The 21,337-nt window shown below is 36.1% G+C and overlaps 1 protein-coding gene across 1 annotated transcript in view; it reads right to left on the reverse strand.

The window, feature by feature from the left end:
- Window positions 1–19,939, reverse strand: part of LOC146584912 (bifunctional heparan sulfate N-deacetylase/N-sulfotransferase 3) — a 72,031-nt gene extending 52,092 nt beyond the window's left edge. The window contains exons 1-2 of the mRNA XM_085323873.1: window positions 19,926–19,939; window positions 15,924–17,049 (exon numbers count right to left, since the gene is read on the reverse strand). Of these exons, the coding sequence (XP_085179999.1) occupies window positions 15,924–16,904 (981 nt within the window). The 5' untranslated portion in view covers window positions 16,905–17,049; window positions 19,926–19,939. The remainder of the gene's footprint in view (window positions 1–15,923; window positions 17,050–19,925) is intronic.
- Window positions 19,940–21,337: the final 1,398 nt, after the last annotated feature.

The raw sequence follows: 21,337 nt of genomic DNA on the forward strand, positions 1-21,337 counted from the left end.
AGAAGTGAAGAGAAGTGAAGAGAAGTGAAGAGAAGTGAAGAGAAGTGAAGAGAAGTGAAGAGAAGTGAAGAGAAGAGAAGAGAAGTGAAGAGAAGAGAAGAGAAGAGAAGAGAAGAGAAGAGAAGTGAAGAGAAGAGAAGAGAAGAGAAGAGAAGTGAAGAGAAGAGAAGAGAAGAGAAGAGAAGAGAAGTGAAGAGAAGTGAAGAGAAGTGAAGAGAAGTGAAGAGAAGTGAAGAGAAGTGAAGAGAAGTGAAGAGAAGTGGAACCAAAGTGGCCAAGATGATACAATCCAGCACAGATGGAAAAAATGATGAAATAGGGATGGAAAAGCTAAACCTGACAACACATACTTTCAAGTCTACAGCAAATCAGATTCCATGTGAGCTGAAGATAACCACTCCTGAAGATAACAAAATTAAAACATGTGAAAAAACCCTGCTTCTCAAGATACAGTAGCTTCAAGAAATGTTATTTTTTTCAATTAAAACATAGATTGCAAAAAATCTACAAATTCTTTTAAATGTAGCCGTTCCACATGCCAGTAGGATGCCTATTTACAAATGGCCACATAATATTGTAGCAGAATTTAAAACAAAAAATACACGTGCAAAAATTCCTTACAGCAGGAATTAAGTACTTGGTGCCAGTTACTCAAAAATGGTTGTGGTTTACCAAGAACCAGATTCTACCTGCAACAATTGTGTTTTTAAATTATCAAAATAGGCATGCCTAAAGCTCAACTCTTTTAACATGCAAGATATGCAAAACTCTCCCCATTTGCTTGGGGGTAACCTGGACTGTTTTGTCAGATCCATTCACTTGGGTATCTTACCAGACCTCCCATATATTAAAGTATACAATAGTTAAAGTGGGAGTACTTTCATTTAAGTTCAGTAAGCACCCTTACCAAACTTCTCTTTTAAAGTATTGAGGAGATGAGACATTCAGGCCGAGATCTTCACTGAGGCCTGATTAGGTATGTCTTGGTTTTTCAGTGTCCAGTATAAGACACACTGGATCTGATTTCAGAAAAATTCAGGCGACCACAACTTCAGTTTATGTGCACAGATGGAGTAACTGGGATGACAAGTACTCCTGAATGGCAGCAATAGGTATCTGAACTTGAGGTTCTCCAAAGCCACTTTGGAAAATGTTGTCTCAAATGATTTGCGTCGTAAGTTCATTATTAGAATATAGTGTTTTAATGTTACAGGATCTTCTTCCGGAGCTTTTTGTATTACATAAAATAATAGTTTTCATGATGCTCCAATTATAAATCTTCAAGTAATTAGGCTCTTTCATCTAGGCAAATCATTTGTACAACCAAAAGATTTAAGAAATATTTCTGACTAACTTCTTTAACAAGCTTCTCACTTCTTGAAGGTTGAGATAGCAGGTAATAACAGGTAATGGGAATAAGCTAATTATGACAAGGTAAGTCGAAGATTTTAAATACTTGGTGCCAATTGTATTTAATAAAGTAACGTAATTAGCATGCTGTTTTCAGGATTCTGTATGGAATTCTGCATCATTAGCTCTTGATTAAACTGTACTTTGACGGAAGAGGTGCCTATTACTACATAGCTAAATGATCTCATTATTCTGCAGTTAAAAGAAATAAAGTCCTGCATTTCTTTTAATTAAAGGTCAAAAAACCCCAGGTCAATTAACACAGAACTAATAAACACCCTACTGGTGCATATGGCAATTTTTCCCTGGATTCTGGTCAAATAGAATTCAATATAGAGCCTTGATTCATGTGTTTTTATCTAACATTTCATCTGCTCATGAAACAGCAAGAATAAATAGGTAAATTCTCAGTATATAACAGAACTTGAAGTAAAAAAAAAAAAAAAAAAAAAGACTCTAAAACGCATTCAAGATCTCTGCATAGTACAGCCGGAAATGGAGGTACATTCCTTATAACACAAGCCCTCAAGCAGCTGTATTGCCAAGTCAAACATGCCACTGAGCTGCCTGACCTCTGAGCATGATGGGCCAGCTCTTAGGGCTACAGACTAATTTGGATTCAATTCCAGTTTACCTCCTGGCCACCTGCTGTGACTGCTTAGTCTTGCTCATTTCCATCTCATCCCATCAGCGGCAGATAAATTACAAAGGTTGTTTACTGATGCATGCAGACACTTGTCTAGATACCAGTAACTGTCAGGCCTCCAAAACTGAGGTTCAAAGAATGACCTAAGTCGCAAAGCAATTGTATCTCAGTCTGCTCATTAGACATCCCATACTTTCACAACTTCACATTTTGTTTGGTAAGGTATACAGTTTTTGTTATAAAATTAAAACAATGTAAAATTGGCTATTCTTCCAATGGTGCATATATCTCACAGTCAATTAGCTGACAGTACACAGATATATTATCCAATTGCTAGTACCATACTCGTTATGAACAAGATGTTTGCTTCTTATTTAATGCTTCCTCGTATGCCAGCTCCAGTATTGGCTTTCACCATAGCTGATAGGCACAGCAGTCAGAATCTGGCTTGAGGACAAAGGCTACTGTCCAAGCAAGACAGTCATTCACTGTACAGAGTTGTCTGAGCTTCCACTGTGGCAAAGTCTATGGTCCCTTATCTGTCACACATTGCTGCCTGGCTGTGATGCTTATGGCCCTTTTACGCAGCTCTTTACAACATGTGGCTCTGCTTGGGAAAGCTGCTGAATGCTGAAATATCTGTAAGGTTCAACATTCTAAAAATGTATGGGCCCAAACTCTCATCATACGAGCCCATAGTGGCTTCACTAGAATACACAGGAGGAAGCAGCTGGGTCACATCATCTAAACCACTCTGATGGGTTCATCAGTACATATATTGCTCTGTCCAAAATGCCAATGTTGAAAGATGCAATTCAGATTTCAAGTCCTCCTTTTTATCCATGGCCTGCATACAAAACAACAATAACAAGAAGCTCCATAAAACCTGATTCCTCATAGATATGTCTCAAACTGCCACTCCCACAATGCAGCAGCCTGTGCTTGCTTTCACACTGTCACCTAGGTCTTATCCTTCCCCTCAGGCCCTCCCATGTCTCCAAAGCCCCTCATTCCCTTCCCAGTGTACCATACATCCTACCAGACAAAAGTGGCAGTATATGCCGTCACTAGTTCCTAGACGCAGCATACTGACTGGCCAGGGCAAGGTCACAGACAACAGGTAAATGCAGAGCTCATCTGAAATCTCAGCTTCAGTGCAGGCACTAATCCATGTGCATGCCTTATTTCAYACTGAATTCCACGAAGCTAGCAGGAATTTAACTCTCTGAGACCTGCCTTATCGGTCACACCAGACTGAAATTGGCTAGTAGATCCAAAAGACTTTAGATGCACGGACTGGAAAAATCAAACATGGACATTACAAATGCCTCATTTTTTTAGAAAAAGGTTATGAAAATTAAAATGACACCTTATGGATATGGCCTTCTGCAAAAACCTCAGTCTATTTTTTTTGCTTCAGTGTTAGTATTCTCTGAATCTCAATTCCTGAGACTGGATAAACTAAGGCTCAATTTTCCCTATAAGCCCAGAAGTTTGTGCTTCCAGTTCAGCAGAATTTTAAATAACTAACTTGCTGAAATTTTGTCTGCATCTTTATACAGATGATCACAGCTCAACAGTGGCTTGCACCACTCTATTTTTCCAGGGYATAAAATATTTCAAGCATCTAGGTTTTTTTTTATTATTATTTTTCCAGCACTTAAAGAGAGATCACTGAACAACAGTAGGTACAATTACAGTGAAAACTTGTTATATGCTCAAGGGGAAGCTCAAGTCTACAGAATCAGGTATAACAAGTTGCAATTCAGGTAGCTTAAAAGAAGTATTAGTTGCTATATGCTATGTATAAAAATATATGCTATGTATAAAAAGTGTGTATCAATCAAAGAGAAATGCTTCGGAGTGCTTTTTTACTTCGTTTGTATTTTTTTTCCTAAGACTAAAGCTGCTAGACAACCCCAATAATACTTGTGTTAATCTTAGTTTTACATACTAGAAAACACATAAAATAAAGAGCAAATAAAAGTAGACTAAATCCCTCTCATTTAGATAAAAACTACAATAGAGCCAGTTGCTCACTCTGTTTAGTCAAGCATAATAGATCTATCACTGTCATGTTAAACAAACTGAACACACAAGGCTGGGCAGCACACACATGACACAATCCATTCATAAAAGTGTCTCCTGTTTTATTTCCTAATGGAGCTTTAAAGATTTCTCAGCTTCTCTTACTACTCGATCTGTTTAAACATCTATTTGTGTCCCTTTCTGTCTCTCTATAAGAAAGACCTTGTCCTTATAATTTGGGTGAGTTAGAGCCTAGGGAAAGCCCTTTCTCTACTTACGCTCTGTCTTTATTTCCAGAAAAAAATTTCTGAACAGCAAGACTTTCATTTTCTGTCTCAAAGCTCCATGTTAGAAACAGCTGGGAATTCAGTCTCCTGCCTGCTCTCTCGCTAGGGAGTCATAAATGAATAGCTACTTTTTTTTTTTTTTTTTTTTTTTAACAATAGTTCTAAAGTTACTCAGTGAACTTCCTCTGCTGCATAAGTATTAGTATAGAAGAATCAACATAAAATGTGAAAGCAAAAAAAGAGAAAAGTTTGCATAAAATAACTGAAATTTAATTCTTTTCTCAAACCCTATTTTTCATGATTATATGTAACCAATACAGAAAAAACTCCCACTTAGATCACATTTTAAAGTTAATCAAAATTTGGACAATCTCATTGACTTCTATATAGTACCTAGTCCAAGAGAAATATTTCAGCAAAGACAAAGCAAGAGCTTTGTGAAACACGGGACATCAGTACAAGAAATATAAGAGGATGTGTTTTAACACAAAGGAATGATTTTGTTGACACACACCTTTCCTGTTTTTAAATGAGCACCTGCCTTTCTAAAATATAAGATTATAGAAACCACATCTAGGTAGATGTGTCTTTTCCCAACTAAGCTCCGTACTTGTGGGCTCAAACTGACCAAAAAGATCCCAAACTGAATTCTGCATTTGATTACACTGTAAGAGATAAAGAATATATCTTAATCTTAAATTAATTAAGGGCTTTCAGCCTATACTTAAGTATTTTAGCATAGCATATTAAATAATTATTATCCATCCTCATTGTTCATAGCCTGCAGACATCTGAAGCCTATTACTTTCTGCTTTAGTCATCACTTAACAAGTTCTTTAGCCTTWACTTTTTCAGTCTTTGCTCAAAGATTTCCCGAGTATGATGGTGTTTCTGTCTAACCATTCTCTAAGTATTTCTGATTCTGTGGTGACCGAATTGAGTACAACATTCAAGGAATTTCTCCAGTCAGAAAGATAAAATAATTTCTTGATATAAAGTATATATAGCTTAAATTCCAATTCTCCTTATATTGCAAACTGGGATATAGTTTAATCTCCATCTTGTTTTTATGGTATTTTCAGGATTACCATTTTCAAAATCCCTGTTATTTTTAAGGGGGACAGTGAAAAAGGATGATGTATAAGAGAAATGATTTTCTCATCATAAAAATAATAAATGAGACAAAAATATTTTTCAGATTCTTTTCCAGTTCCAGTAATGCTCTGTCATAGGCAACTCTCAGTTATATTTATTCCAGGAGAGCAGAGAAGCTTGAGCTGTTCTCAGGAATGCTACTGCTGAAAGCAGAAGAGCACGGGAGTTTGATGTAGAGCTATATAGCTTATTAGCTCCATGAAAACACAACCAGAGCATTTCCAAACTAACTTGGTATCTCCATACAGCATGGCATGGCCCTTCCCACATGAATTTACTGACTTGGAGTGGGATGGCTCCATGGCGGTCAAGCCACACAGTCACTGACTTATTTGTTTTCTCCAGTATTTACATTTACAAATATAGTAAAAGTTTTGCAGTATATAAAGGTATTTAATTTACAATTTGTTCTGGACATGCAACAACATTCTAAGGAACAGTCTAATTCAGCTCCAGGGTTGTAAAGTTATCAGAAGGAATCTGCTAAAGACTAAATATTTAAAAAACTGGTCAGAAGGTTTTGTTGCTATTTGTCAAACACTGGTTTTAATTTGGGAGTAATGCTTTCATCTTATAAAAAGCAAAACAAAAAAAGAAAGGTCACTTTGAATTTTACTCAGAGAAGAAACTAGAACTCAAAATAGATAGGGCATTGTTATTCCCGGAGGAGTTAGATATACCCTGGCAACCGTCTTCCTTTTACTTTGTTTTGCAAGAATAATCATCAAGAATCAGTCCTGCAGTTGTACTGACTTTTTCCAGACTGAATAGGTGAAAAGAAAGCACACTTTCCATGGAACTGAACTGTAAAAGTATTAATGAGACAGATTCCCCTTCTTCCCGCATTCTTCTTTTTGCCATACTGTGATCCTCCTTCGTGAGACTGAAGACAATGAAGGAGGTAGTCACAATTTTAGCTTTATGTTTTACAGTTAATTACATTTTTGTATTTATTTACAATGATTTTTATTTGTTGCTTGTAAAAATTTTGTTCAATTCCACTAAAGCAGCAGGAATTAGAGAGCAAAAAAAAGCTTAGAGTAAGTCTTGCAGCAGGCATTAATACAGTGCTGAATTTATATTGCTCCGTGATAAGCAATAGTTGCGTTATTATTTCTATTATCAAAATGCTTTTTGAAATATGCCTTTGACATGCACGAAGACTTTATAAAGAAAGGTGTAAACACAGAATAAAGAGAGCCTCTGACCCGGAGAACTTACAGTCTAAATTCACAGGGCATCATGGGAACATATTGTCAGTATGATGGAAAGTAGTTTCAACACATAAGCATCTTTAATTATGATGCCATCCATGCCCCACAGAGTTAGCACCTTGCCTCAGGTCTGCATTAACTTACGGACATCAAAGCCCACTGTGTATCTTCGCTTGTAACTTCCTTTTTTCTCTTTCGCTCTCTGAACATTGTTATTCAGTGAACAACAATGAGCAGCTTTTAAATTACTAATCTTGAAACTYTGAAAAAGGTTTTTCAGTGGAGGCAAATTATTCAGTAGATGTGAAAGTCTTACAGTGCATATTAAGATTTCAACATATCTTGCCTCTTTCATAAATTTTGAAAAGGCAAATTTGCTCTCATGGCCATATGGATCAACACAAACAGAGTTGGACTTAGGTTATGTTGACAATACTGAAAGTCTAACGAGCAGGGTCACACGCCTTTTCATATATTCTATGAAAATATTCACACACATTCTTAAAGTATAAGTTTCTGAGAAGAGAAAGGAAATAGGGTACTGACAGAACTTTCTAAGTATACGGCTTTCAACCAAGAATGACTAATGGGGGTTGGCATTCTGGGTGCACATATGCATTTCCTGTTGCATAACCGTTAAACTGTAAAACATGGGACACAGGTGAGCAAAGAAACAGTGGCTTATCAGAGACATGGACAGGGAGTGCAGTACTTTCCCCCTGCCCTCCCTTAAATGTAGTTAGAGTAGTTTAACCTCTGGAGGAGAAAATAATGGGACCATAACAACCTCCTCCAAAGAATGCTAATGAGCTTCCTGAATGGCAGCAAATCACTATGCATGGAACGAAGCCCTCCTGCTGTATGTCAYGTGTGACAATCTGCAGAGCATTCACCTTCTTCTGGTTATAAAAAGGAGTCATAATTCTTTTCTCTATTACTTCCATATGTCAGCTGTTAGAATCACAACACATTACTTACTTAAAAGGAAGCAAGATATCAATGGAAGTATGCATGTGTATTTGAAGAAAGGTATTTCAAATAATCAGCTATTTATTTTCTCTTCATCTCTGTTACTTTCATAAAGGCATCGGGAGCAAAAATTTTAGAAAGTATTGCCTATGGGCCATATAGGAGAACAATCTATCATATTAAAAAAGATTCACTGAGCAAGCCAGAACAGTAAAATGATTGTGGTCAGACAAATGAGGAGTTACGGTAAGAAGTCCATTCCTTCCTTCCTTCAAGGAGTGGTTCTCTCTCCTCTGCCCCCAGCCATTATAAATCATTTATTTGCAGAAAATGAACTTATTTTGCCTTAGCTCACTTTTTGAAAAGCATCTGCTCACAGAAACATTTTAACACGCGTGTCCAGTTAAAATTTGAACCTTGGTTAACTCTGAGTCTCTACTGGCCAGACCCTGAGATGGTTTTATCTGCTCTTTATTTACTATAGGCATACTCAGGCAAACTGTTCAGATGGTATTCACAAGCAAGACCAAGTGGAAAACTGGGACTAGCAACACATAGATCAACTTTTCCTTCTCTGTTCTCTGAGGGTTTCCCAAGTGCCTCCATACTTCTGCTGGAAACAGGATGGTCCATAATGAATGGGCTGTCTGAGGATGGCCTTGAGATGCCCTCCTGATCGGATCTAAATGGCCTGTTAAGACAAGGACTTTAAGCAAATCATGCCCATAGCCCTCAAAGATCCCACAGGATCCTTTATGCTGGGAAGCATCTTCTGCCTCTTTAGCAATTAAAAACAAACAAACGAACAAGCTAATGGAGATCAAGTTTTCTCTCAGTCCCCTGTCGCACAGTTCACAACAGGAGGGGACAGYGTGAGCCTTTTAAGAATCACAGTTCTCTTAGGAGTTGCCTGAAAAAATCACTATTTCAAGTGATTTTAGGTTGGTATGAAAGGATATAGTGTTACAAGCTTTTAAATTTCAAAATACTTCATTAGGTTACTCTGGCATTGGAAAACTAAGCAGAAAGGAAAAAAAATCACTATATGTAACTCTATTAGCAATCTGCCTTGATCTTCTGTGATGTCTTTTGCCTTAGTACTCCAGAGGATTCTCTATTCAGCAGTCACAGTTCTTAGCAGTCACTAAATATGAATGAAGCACCATGGGGCACTATTGGTCTTCTGACCCAGTGCTTCTGTGCGAGACACTCCTTTTGTGAAGTGCAGAATGTAACTAACTTCTGCAGAATTCCCGTACAGTGGAAAATATTTGGCATCTTTAGGCCCATTTATTTAAAAAGATAGGAGAAAGATGCATAGACTATTATCCTCCTTAACAGTAAAACTCTCTGCTGCTTTGCTGAAAGGCTGCAGTACATCAATATTGTGAGTTGTTAAATCCTATATCTAGGACCTTACATGTTCAACAGGGCTAAATGCTCCCACATCCAATTATTTTAACTTTCAAGAACAAACAAGAAAACAAGCCAAGAATTCTAACAAATACAGAACTAGAATAAAAAATAAATAAATTTGGATTCTTCATAACAAATATAGCAGAGGAACTGTAAGCTGTCCCAAATCTAATGCTAGCATGAATTGATTCTGAGCTGGAAAGAACATCCATAGGCCAATCACTGCTTAACTTCTTTTACTTTTTTAATACAGAGCAGTATGGCACTGTTTTTCCAGCCACTGCATCCACAAAGTTTTGTATAGAGGAACAGATGATCTGCATTGACAAAACAGACAGTTCAGTCCTAAAAATGTATGAATATAGTTACCACTTTGGACACAAAAAGTATGGCTTTTTGTATATGTCAGTGATGAATACGTCAGATGAATGTGTCAGTGCTGCTATTTGACACACATTCTATTTTGCAAATTTCATTCTGAGGTTCATATTCATCCTATATCCTAGGGAGATAGGCAGTATATTTAATACTGTTTATATAAACCTTTTGGAAAAAAGGAAGTGCATCACTAGCTCCACAGATGACCATCTTTCCTGGCCAGTAAGTGACCCGTGCACTGTACACATCTCAGTCCTCCCCCACATATAATGTCTATATGCATATCAACATAAAACATGGACTAAGGACATTTAAACATAAATAGGGGAAGGTGATCTCCTTTTCTCCATACCTGTCCACCCAGGTATGATTTAAGAAACCAGCTATTATTAGGCACATAGTTACTATACAAAGCTTTTTGTCGTCACACATTTGGCACAATGGATAACCTGAATAATTAATCTTAGTGTTAAGCTTATTGCACCAAGCTTGGTTGTAGCTAAATGCACAAGTGCAAAAAGGGAGAAGGAAGCACATATGAAATTTCCAAGTGTTACCTCAATAATCCTAGAAGCATCATATATGAAGCATACCAGCCCTCCTGTGCCCCCTGTTTGCAGCCACCCTCCTCTGGCCTAGGATTTTTTTACAACATTCTGTTTCAAACACCAACAAGCTCCCTTTAAACACAAAAGCTGGGCTGTATTGAGAAGCAGTAATACCCATTTTACTATATTAAAATTCACACAAGTTTAGTACATTAAACAAGTTGCTTAAATGTTAACATAACTGACTACTAAAATGTTCTATCCACTGGCATCAGTCCATAAAATATATAAAGCTCGGTGTAATTGAATAAACATGAGTATCTCTGGTAGTTGTGTAACTGACACATTCAATGACATACCACTTCTTTCCTAGTAACTGACTATGTGATACTACAAATAAATAAATGATTAACTTACATAATTGCACTTTCTCCTGTGAAAGGTTAGGGAACTATCCTGCTGTCTTAACAATTCAGGCTTTCTGGCATCTCCTATCCATTCTCCACTCATTCTTTAGCACAAAATATACTTAACCTTCTCTTCTAATACAAATATTTAGGTCATTTCTATGCAAGAATAATTGAAAGAAATGTCACAGTATTTTTAAAATTCATATACACGTGGTGTACTTTAGCATGCAAAGTACTGATTTCTTGCAACTATACATGGAAAATAATACTGATCTATACTATACTGATTTCTTCCTGCTATACAGGCTGAAAAGACACTTAAATTACTACAATTGTTTAAAATTCATTAAGATACACTAACACGAACAAATTTGTAATACAGGGAATAAACAGTTAGCTCTTAGGGGAGAAATTTCTGTTATATTAAACAAAAGATATTAGGCCACCAAYGCACAGAGGTAATAATATAACAGTGACAGCACTGGCTCTGGGACATGGAATAAGATCTATCTGAGCAAACACAAATGTTTATATTTGATCTTAGTCACTTTAGAAGGATTTTATGAACAACAAACACATATTTTTAAGGTGTAATTCACTTAGTGTGTCTGAAGATGAGCCATTTGTGGCTATTTCTCTATGTTGACTAGTACAGAAAGTTAGATGGCTAGCTCTGATACAGACGTCTATGTTATAAACCTCAACATCTAGGCAAGAAAAATCTTGCACAGACAGACCATGTAAGTGATGGAGCCTACAACGCTATAAATTTGTTCTTTTCGTCTAAATCCTCTGAATTATCAGAACACTGTTTAGCACAATTGATATGCAAGCAAACCACTAAAGAATGTAACTCCCATCATCCAGTCCTTCAATGACTCTAATGTTGAAAGCCTCTGCAGATTCAAACTTATTTTTCTCATTTTAATGCAGGTCTACTAAAGAACACATTACCTAAGCGCTCACAGAGTAGAAGAAGAAACAAGATATATCATCTCCCTCCCAGTAATGTGTATGGTTAATACGAAACTTCTTGCTTGGCATTTACAAAGAATTCTCTCAAAAGAAACAAGCACCCCTCACAATATTTTCACGTGTAAGCATAATCCTGTTTGTCTGCTGTTTACTCTGAGTATATTCGGTAACAAATCAAAGATGCTTATTCATGCCAAAGTTTTCCCATGTAACAAGCTGATCACTGTTCCAAAACTGAGCAAATATAGGAATTACTTGTGTAGGGAAAGATTAGATTTATATGAAGAAAGTGAAAAGATTACAGGGAAGTAAGTATGTTTTCCTCATCATGACTTCAATTTAAACTGCCTTTTGAAAAGTGCATAAAGGACAGGAGAATATAGAGGGGATCATACAGCTATTAACTTGAGAAAATATTTCACAATGTCCTAATTTTTAATTTTGATTATGTGATCAACTGTCAAAGAAATACAGAAAATGCATGTATGGAGGAAATGGAAAAAAATGTTTATCATCTTAACTGCCTACTGCTCCACTGGTTCTTCTGGAGTAAGAGCTATCAATGGAAAAAAATTGTATTTTAACTTTCCCCTTATTATCAGATTGTTTTTTCCTTGAAAAAATCTCAGTGCTTTATAGTTTGAAAAATTTATAATGAGTAACTGTAACAATAAAGATTAAGATACTAAATTATAGTGTCAAGTGGGACAATCATGGTCTATTAAGATAAACTTTGTTTATTTAGAAAATCTAAATAGATTTTATCTGTATATCCATTTAAATGAATTATTTGCACGGCATAGGCTCTTAGTCCTCTTAAAGGAACAAAAAAAATATAACATTGTCACAGCATAATGGTCTCTCCTGCTRGACAAATATTAAGAGAGTAAAAAGTTATTGAAAATGAACACTGAGACGACATTATCAAGTTTATTTTCAAAGTGAGAGGCAATTAGACTATGATAATGTTCTCTTCCATTATTTCTATTACTCTAGAAAAAGTCAAAGTAAATAAACTAAGATGGATGGTTATTGTTGATGCACACTGACAGTTACTCAATATGCTGAACAAGTACATTCTATTGGCCCGGATTTCATATAGGGACAGTCAATTTGATAACACTCAGGTATAGTTTCAAGAGGCTTTTTTGTTTTTGTTTTTTAACTGATGATGTTATGGTGGGACTGGTACAAAGTTAGTCTGCCGTTTAATAAAATGGCCCTTATATTACTTTTACAGGATTTTTATGTTGCTAAACAATGTTGAAAGATCTCTTTATACTCGTGTCCTTGACACTGGATACTCAAGCTGAAGTACCTCTTTGCCTAATTCTTACAGGAGCAGAAGACCCTCATTTTAGAGAGGTTGCTTTTGAATTGACCTCTTCTGAGGTAAGAAATAATACTGATTAAAAATTACCACTTAACCTTATGATAGTAATTTTCAGAAGTACTTAGTTCCAATTCACAAACTTTAAAGAGGAGGGTAATTTAGTCTAATATTGGTCTATTAACTATTATTCTGGCCACTTAGCAAGTCTCATTTAGGTTTCTGAAGAAGATATTCCCCTGAAAACCTAACCTTATACACAACTGCAATGTAAAAAATATTTGGTACTGCTTCTGTGCTGCAGGACTTGTTTTGCTATAATGATTCTCTTTTTTAACACTCAAAAAGAACGAACAGTACAGTCAACTTCCTTAACTTGCTAAAGTAGCTTGAACCTAAACCTTAGGGGCTTAATGAATTAGTCCTTCTAAAATGAACCTAGGTTGCCTGTACAGTCGACAGGAGAGATCTAGGTCTTAAAAGATCTAGGACAAACACTGTCTGCCTAAATTAGTTATAAAACTTAATAATAAGTAATCATTTATGTTACCAGTTATGTATTAACACTGCAGTTTCTAAACTCTGTCCTATCTAGTGAGCTGGACCAGTCATAACGGTTCTCTGGATTTTGGAAGCTTTATGAAGTGTTTTAGATTACTTCTGCATTAATTGGGTGCATGTGGAAACACCCGTCTCATTCCAAGCAAGCTCATAGTCTTAATTAAATGTGACTATGTCCAGAAAACATTCAATAGGAGACATGTCAAACAATATTAAAACTCAGAAAAGCATTAGACCTAGTTCTATATTGCGAGCATTTAAAAATGTAAGCTTAGTAGAAATGAATTAATCATGAATACTGAAATTATACAAAGGAACCTGTTTTCACACTAGCAGCACACGACTCTTTGCCACAGTCAGCACAGAACTCGGTCAAACACTCCTGCCTATCTGGATTTTGTTTATGTTCAAATATAGTTTACAATAACAGATTTTCAACTATCGCAAATTGATTTTATTCCATTTCTTCCACATGTCATTGTGCCACAGAGGATAACTCCTTTGATATTAATAGTAACGAAGATGCATTGCATCTGACAATCATAACAACATATTTAATAGAACATTTTAAATTTAAGTAGATGAAGAATCTGAAGGGAATATTTATTCTAATTCCACTGTTTCAGAATATAGTACTACATAAATGATCATCTACATTATTCCTACTTAAAAGTTATTTCCACTTTGATATTATGTATATTGATATTATTTGATAGTTTTATTTTGAGGAATTAGCATTCTGATGTACTGCAAATTAATCTTCCAAAACAGAACAGTTCATCCTTTTGGATCTGCTTTAACCTAATTTGTCTTATTAGCTTCCTGTTTCTTATAAGTAATTCTGGCAATTAATAATTATAACACAATCCTAAAATGATACCTTCAGGTGTCATTCACAAAAAGAAACAATGGGAAACGCTATTTCAAACTGTTACTGTCCAGCACAGAGGAAGACTTATTCTGGCTTTATTCTATATATTTTGTTAATAGAATCTGCCTCTTCTTCAAAACAACAGGAGTTTTGCCACTGATGGTGGCTAGATCTTATTTCTTTCCTGCAATTTGATTATACACTTAGAAGATTCTCTAAACATGCTTGCCTACCCAATTGAAATGCTGCCATCATGTTCTACACAGAGATTACATTTATTGTTCCACATTTTCTCCACCCTCTCTCATGCAATTCTTTTATATAAGGATAACACTTACCTAGGAGGTACATCTAATTTATAACTGCATGTGCAGAGAATGTTTTGGAAAATAGTGTACACTGTAACCTGAAAATAAATCAAAGTATAACCCCAAGTTCAAACCTTTTGTTTAATCAAGCAATATAGGCAGAGTTATTGCAGCTTGACAAATAAATTCGAACTTTAAGAAAGTCTACTTAAAATTGAACAAAACTGAGTAACAACTGCATGGTTTGCTGCCTTTGCTTTCCCCTTTCTCTTCTTTCCACTATGGAAGTTGTAACAACATTCTCCTTTATTTTTAGCATAAACATGGCAATAATTAGTGCCTACAGATTTTTAGCTTCTAGACCAAACATTTCAGTTTTGCAAAGTGTTCTCTAACTGTTTTACAACTAGATTCTTCACAAAAAGGAAATTAGGTATACAGCAATAAAATAATGTTAAAATGTTACTCCCACTGACGCAAAATCACCACTTCACTTGAACTATACTGCAGCAAAGAACCTTCAGAAACAACAACTTAAACTGTTTAAAAACTTGCAGAAATTGTCAAGTCATTTAGTTACAGAGCAAGTTTTTAAGATCTATATTAAAAACAGCCTTGGCAGCAAGCAAGAGCCAGAAATGAGAGATAAGAAAGGTGAAATGCTGCAACTTAGTCTTGACATTTGAAAAATATTTCAAACAGCTAACAATCCAATCTGTTCTTCAAAATTTATGTTGGCATTTATTATCAGCTCACCACACACACCTTCTGCTTATAAGATTAGCACATACAGATGTTACATACTAATAATTCTTGAGTCTAGTTCTGAAGTCCTGTGCTGTCTTCAAACTCCACTGAAGTATCTGCTTAGGAGGTATTCATCAACTGGAGTATTAAACCCTGTGCAATTTTCTAACTGCTTAAAACTGTGGGGAGAGGAGTCTAAAAGGCAAGACTGCCACTCTTATCCTCTTTCTTTAAGAGTTAATTAGGAACCACTCCTCTTTAATTTCCTTTTGGGTGACCATTTTCCATATAAAGTAAGGGAAATGTAATTTAGAGGTGCCCAATCTCCAGTTTATAGAACTTAACAAGAACTCATCTATCACTTCAGAGCAAACCAGGAATATTAACCGGTGAGGCTTTTGTTATCCCCCATGCTTTCCTAGTACATGTATAAGTAGCGCTACACAGACTCTACTCCAGCCTAGATGCTGAAGTAACTATTACACCCAGACTCAGAGCCACCCAAAGCTAGACAGACTGGCTTCTCTTTCAAGGCAGAAACAGTTTGCCTTGCTAGTGGCTGATCTGCATCCTAAGGGAATTCCAACCCTTAATAATCATTCACTTTGCAAATTAGATTTTAAAATTCACCCTTTGCTGCAATGATCATTAGTTTCTGAATATACTTTACCTGTACATCATTGGTGTTCATCCTTGTTCCCTCCTTTCCAACGAAGATGTCATCTATGTCAACCAGTAGGTACCTATCCAAGGACAGCCTGAGTTTCTTTCCAGATAGGAAAGAGATGGCATCTATGAAAATCAGCTTGTGCAGCCAAAAATTCAAATTATTGCCAAAGAGGACTCGCTGAATCCCATCGTGGAGCCCCAGGTCATGAATTACCGTGGCATGAAGAATACTTTTAGTGGTAGGTGGTGAAAGGTTTTCTGGTGTCTTTACTTTTGCAAATACCACTGGTTGATAAGCTGTATGATTAATCTGGAAAACTGCCCAGTCATTTCCAAGGAAAGGACCTTTATCAAGTTTAGAGGATTTTGTCACACGGAGCAATGGAGAATGAGGGTTAATACAACAGTCCTTGATACCCAGATTGCTGTGGACAAGGAAAGGAAAGCCCTTCAACTGAAAGCTCTGCAAGCTGTTCTCACTGCCTTTGTGAAATCCAATAACACCTACGCCATATTCTATGCAGTACTTATCTAGAAGGCCTCTGTTCCAAGAGTCCATATTTACATACTTTAGAATATTTTCATATACTATAAGAGCATATTTGCCTTTATTTTTGTCTATAAGCACTGGGAGATCACCTTTTCCAGGTGCAATTTCAATGTGATATTGAAATCTGCTGGATTCCAAAATGGATATTATATCTTGGCCTAATGCTGAATACTGACTTTCCACAAACACCAGCACTACAAGATCAGTCCTCAGGGGATCAATAGGCTTCATGATTTTCATCTCCATCAGCTTGTATGGCAACAGTTGAAGATCACCACATTCCACTTCGGAAGCAATTTCAGGAAGTTCATTTTCTTGTTTGTAGCCGTTATACAAGTAGTATGCAGAAATAACAATGCTCACCATACAAAAAGTGGCCAGTAAAATAACTGTTCTTTGAAAATGTCTGTGAAGTTTCATGATAAAACTCATGTTGTTTACTTGCCTTAGATTGTTCTCAATAGCAGCATTAAAAACAAACACAGATTCTCAACAACTTGATCCAGTCCTCTTAAATATTTATGTCACCATTGCAGCGCATACATCTATCTTCCACAGGCTTTACAGATGATACAGTCTAGAAAAGAAAATCAGAGATATAATTCATACATCATGTATGAATTCACCACATGTAACCAAATCGACAGCAGACAAATCACTGCTAAATAGAGGTTTGGAAATGAGCAGGTCAAAACTTTAATTGTTTCTTTTTGAGGTTTTCTATTAGTAGTGTTAATTCTTCCTGCTTCCCATTACTTTTTATGATCTTTTATTTTATAAAGCACACAGTTGTCACTCTGTATTTCATAATAACACAGCACCAAAACAATGTAAGTACACAAGTACAAAAGGTGCAGTTGGACAACCTCCACTTTGATCATCACAGCAACCAAGGCTAAGGTTTCAAGACCTAAAAGTCTGAGTCTAAGTCTTGAGCAAAGAAGGCCTGCAGACTTTGCTTAGCAGGCCCTTCCTGAAATCCTACTAGCTGCCCATCTGCATTTGCAGGCCTCTAAATCTCACAGGTTTCTTACTCCAGAGGATCAAGTAAAATGGGTATATAAAGAAGACACTGAAAAGCAAGCTGCAGTGACAAAGAACTTAATGTTSTTCTTAAAATTTCTTCCAGACAATGGCTGACAATCCAAATATTGAGGAAATTTCATAATCTTCCTCCCTCCACACCTGAGAAGCTAAGGGAGTGTTAGACTACATGATTAAAGGCATTACAGGATTTATTAAAGTCACTTTGGAAGAATCAAAAAGTCCTTAACATGACAYGTGCATTTTGGGCTGCGTTGTATACATACACACCCGTATACGCCTCATTGCATGTGTTATATGAGTATTTTTCAAACCAAACTATACTTTTCCAGTAACATAAGCAGCATACAGGTAGCATTTCTGTGGGCTGTGCATTGTTCTGCATACTGCAAGAAGCATAACTTTGTATTAAAAAAAATCACATAATAATCTAGCTCTTAAATCTAAGAAAGCAGAGTAAGAAATCAACAACTGACTTACGAGGGAGATCACCTAAGGATATATTTATGCTTTAACTTGTACCTAAGCAAAGCCATCATTTTTGAAGCCAACAATACAGCTGCTGTCAAAAGTTTCTACTAAAATAACTTAAAGATATGACAAGCATAAAATAATTAAGTACCATAATGTATGAAGGAAGGTTAACAACATATTTGAACAATATTACGGGTATTAAGATATAGAATGGGTTATTGTRACTTTGCAATGTAGTAGCTTTAATCTTTATATGCGAGTAGGATAAGCTGTGTGTGCAACATTAGCATGATCATTCCCTGATTGAGAGCTTAACCTTTACACACTCAAGTTTCTAAAAAACAAAAAAGCAGAGTTAAAAAAGTACACATAGGAATACCACAAAGCACTAAAATTATCAGCAATATCAAATGTGATCTTTTGCAAAAGATTACATTTTTTTTAAAATTAAAATACTATCTAGTAAAGCTTCAGCCCACGTGTTTTATACTTTATAAGGTTTCTTAGGGTTTTTTTTTTTTTGTTATAAATTTTTATTCCTAGAATGCTTGACAACCTTCGTTACTGAATCTTGGAAGAGAAGATAACAAAAGAAATAGGATATGCTTGTGATCCAAAAGACTTTCAAGTTAACAAAAGATTAATTACAAATGAATAATAGGATAAAAAGTTGGGGGAAAAAAAAGAACAGTTGTGCATTTGGGTCACCTAACCTTTGAACTAAAGCTCTTCACCCTAACTTGTAAAAAAGAAGGCCTTTCATTCGAGGTTTTCAGAAAAGTTCAAAAAAAATGACATACTTACTAGCATCCGTGTAACTTTAACCACACCCCAAGGACTGATCTTTTCAGTGCAAGGCGCATAATGAGCACAAATTAAAAAGAAATGAGTAGGAAAATGAAATAAGGAAAAAGAGAGAGAAACTGCTCGTCATCCTATTTATCAAAATAGCAAAATTGAGCACCAAGAAGCAAGTGTAKGGGTCTGTCTCACTAATAACTAAGATTTCTTTGACATCCTCTGTCTCACTAGGTAAGCCAACTCTCTGTTGTTCTACTCTTGTAGAACATGTTATACTCTTTCCACCTGCGACTCAGACTCAGGTATATTGACCCTTTCTGTTCTTGATGGATTTGTACTTAGTTTCAAATGTCACCTGCACCTGGATAAAACCTTAAATACATACTTTTAGACAAGAGACTTGCCTTCCACACAGACGTGTAAGCACACTATTCAGTGTTAGACAAAACAACRTAATTCTTGCTTTAGAAATTAGAGGTAGGTGTCTGAAAAGAAAAAAAAATAAAGGTAGCACAGACACTAAATGACAATCTGAAAGTATCTTCAGAAGAACTTGCAGAAAACCTTGAAGTACTGAGATGTCTCATCTTTGCTGCACATTTAGGGTATCAACTTCAAGACTACCAGTTTAAATAGCAGAAAAGAGACATCTGATCTGGTAARAAGTCAGGTAACAAAGAAGCAGCTCCATTTTGAATGAGCAGAACTAGATTTAAGAGTTATGCTTCCAGATGGGTGATTTCATATTCTGTGCATAAAGGACTTTGAAAATACCTATGTCTTCATTTTGCATCTCCAATTCTGTTGACAGAATGCAAAGAAACTCATAATTTTAGTGGCTAAAATTAATACTTATTAAATACTATAGTGATGATGCATATATGCCTACTTATCTTCAGTAACCACACCCCTGTCTTACTCAGCCCCACAAATTGCTTAGGCATTGTTTAGATTTAAAAGAGATGTGAGCCAGCAAAGTGGAACTCTTGCTGACAAAAGTAACACTGCTTCTCAAAATGACACAAAGCAGCAACCACCATACAACTAAGCACAATGCTTGTTTGCTTCTTTTGTTCCTAAGGTCCTGTAATCACACCCCTTAAATTCCCTGTTCTTATGACAGAAGCCACTCACATTGACAAGAAGCTCCCACCAGCACGACTAAGAAGCAGTGCTTTCTCTACCAGCCCACATTTCTGTCCAGACAGTCACCTGAACTGGTAATCCTTCCTGGAACAGGAGAAGTTCTTTGTGACCTAAGTTCATGGCAAGAAAGAGATTATTAGACATAAGGCAGCTGTAGAAACAGAGATGGTTGAGCATGGTATTACATAAGGGTTGCAACTCAATGGCTGCTAATGGAAAAAGCAGTGGCATTTAGAGCATCTCCTGCAAGGATATCCTAGAACATTCCATGGAGCAGAAAAGCTGGTGCCAGCCCAGAGACTTGCATTTTCTACAGGAAAACAAATACCATTTTATCCTTAGCTCTCTAAACTGTACGCATCTCCTGAGAGATGCACAGCACAGCTGTTAGAAGGAAAGGATGGAGATACTAGGACAGATGCAAGGTTTCACTCTGAGAAATAAGTAATTCYCTGAGACCCAGCAGGCCTCCTGCCAGACTTGGTATTCTCAACACAGAAAAAGGAACAAAAGGAAGAGGATGGAATAGACTGCATGTTTTAAACACACGTTCTCTTTATTCAGCTTAAAGTAACACCACAACTTTTGGCTTATTTAAGGATTGCTTTGCATGGTCAGAGTTCCAAAAAATGTAAGAAGGAAAAAAAAAAAACAAACAAAAAAAAACCCAAGAACATACATTTACTAATACTGAACTGATTTTAAAACCTTGGCAATGTACAGTTGTTTTCTTAGTGGAACAATCAGTGCTTTAATCTGAGCAAAATAATTCGCTAAGTATTCCACCAATATCTTATAATGTACAGCTGAAGTAACCCATCATGCACTGAAGTTGGCAGGGGTATAGAGATCTTTGGGGTGCAATGCCTCCAAAAAATACAGCACCTATTGAGACTACTGTAGCGACCTCTACCACAACTTTAGACATGGCTTCAGAGAAAATGTTCCTTGTTCAGTATCACTTCCAACAGTAAAAACAGACAAAGAACATAATTTAGAATATATCAATACAAGGTAAGCCATTGGAAGTAACATTTCAGAACAGAACAGTGCTTATGAAGTCTTATGCTCATGACAAAAGAATAAAATAATTTGCAAAGAAATCAGATAGTCACAAAAGCTTGAATCATAAGATTAAAAGGAAAACAAAACAAAACAAAACCCAAGTATAAGGGAAAACCTTGAAGATGATCGAAAAGTCTGAGAAACTCTTCACAGATGGCTAATACAAGCCATTTTAGCTCATTAATTTCAATGGAATTATGTTGAATTACATTAATGGCAGGTATAGTCCCACTCCCAATTAGAATACTTGAAAAAGGTTGTTATACAGTGTATTGATCCAATGTTCCCTAAAGGTGACATATGAAAAATACTATACAAATTATTTTTTTAAGTAA

This window comes from Rhea americana, unplaced genomic scaffold (genome assembly GCF_003343005.1).
Source record: "Rhea americana isolate MKP2758 unplaced genomic scaffold, rheAme1 scaffold_89, whole genome shotgun sequence".
Classification (NCBI taxonomy): Eukaryota; Metazoa; Chordata; class Aves; order Rheiformes; family Rheidae; genus Rhea; species Rhea americana.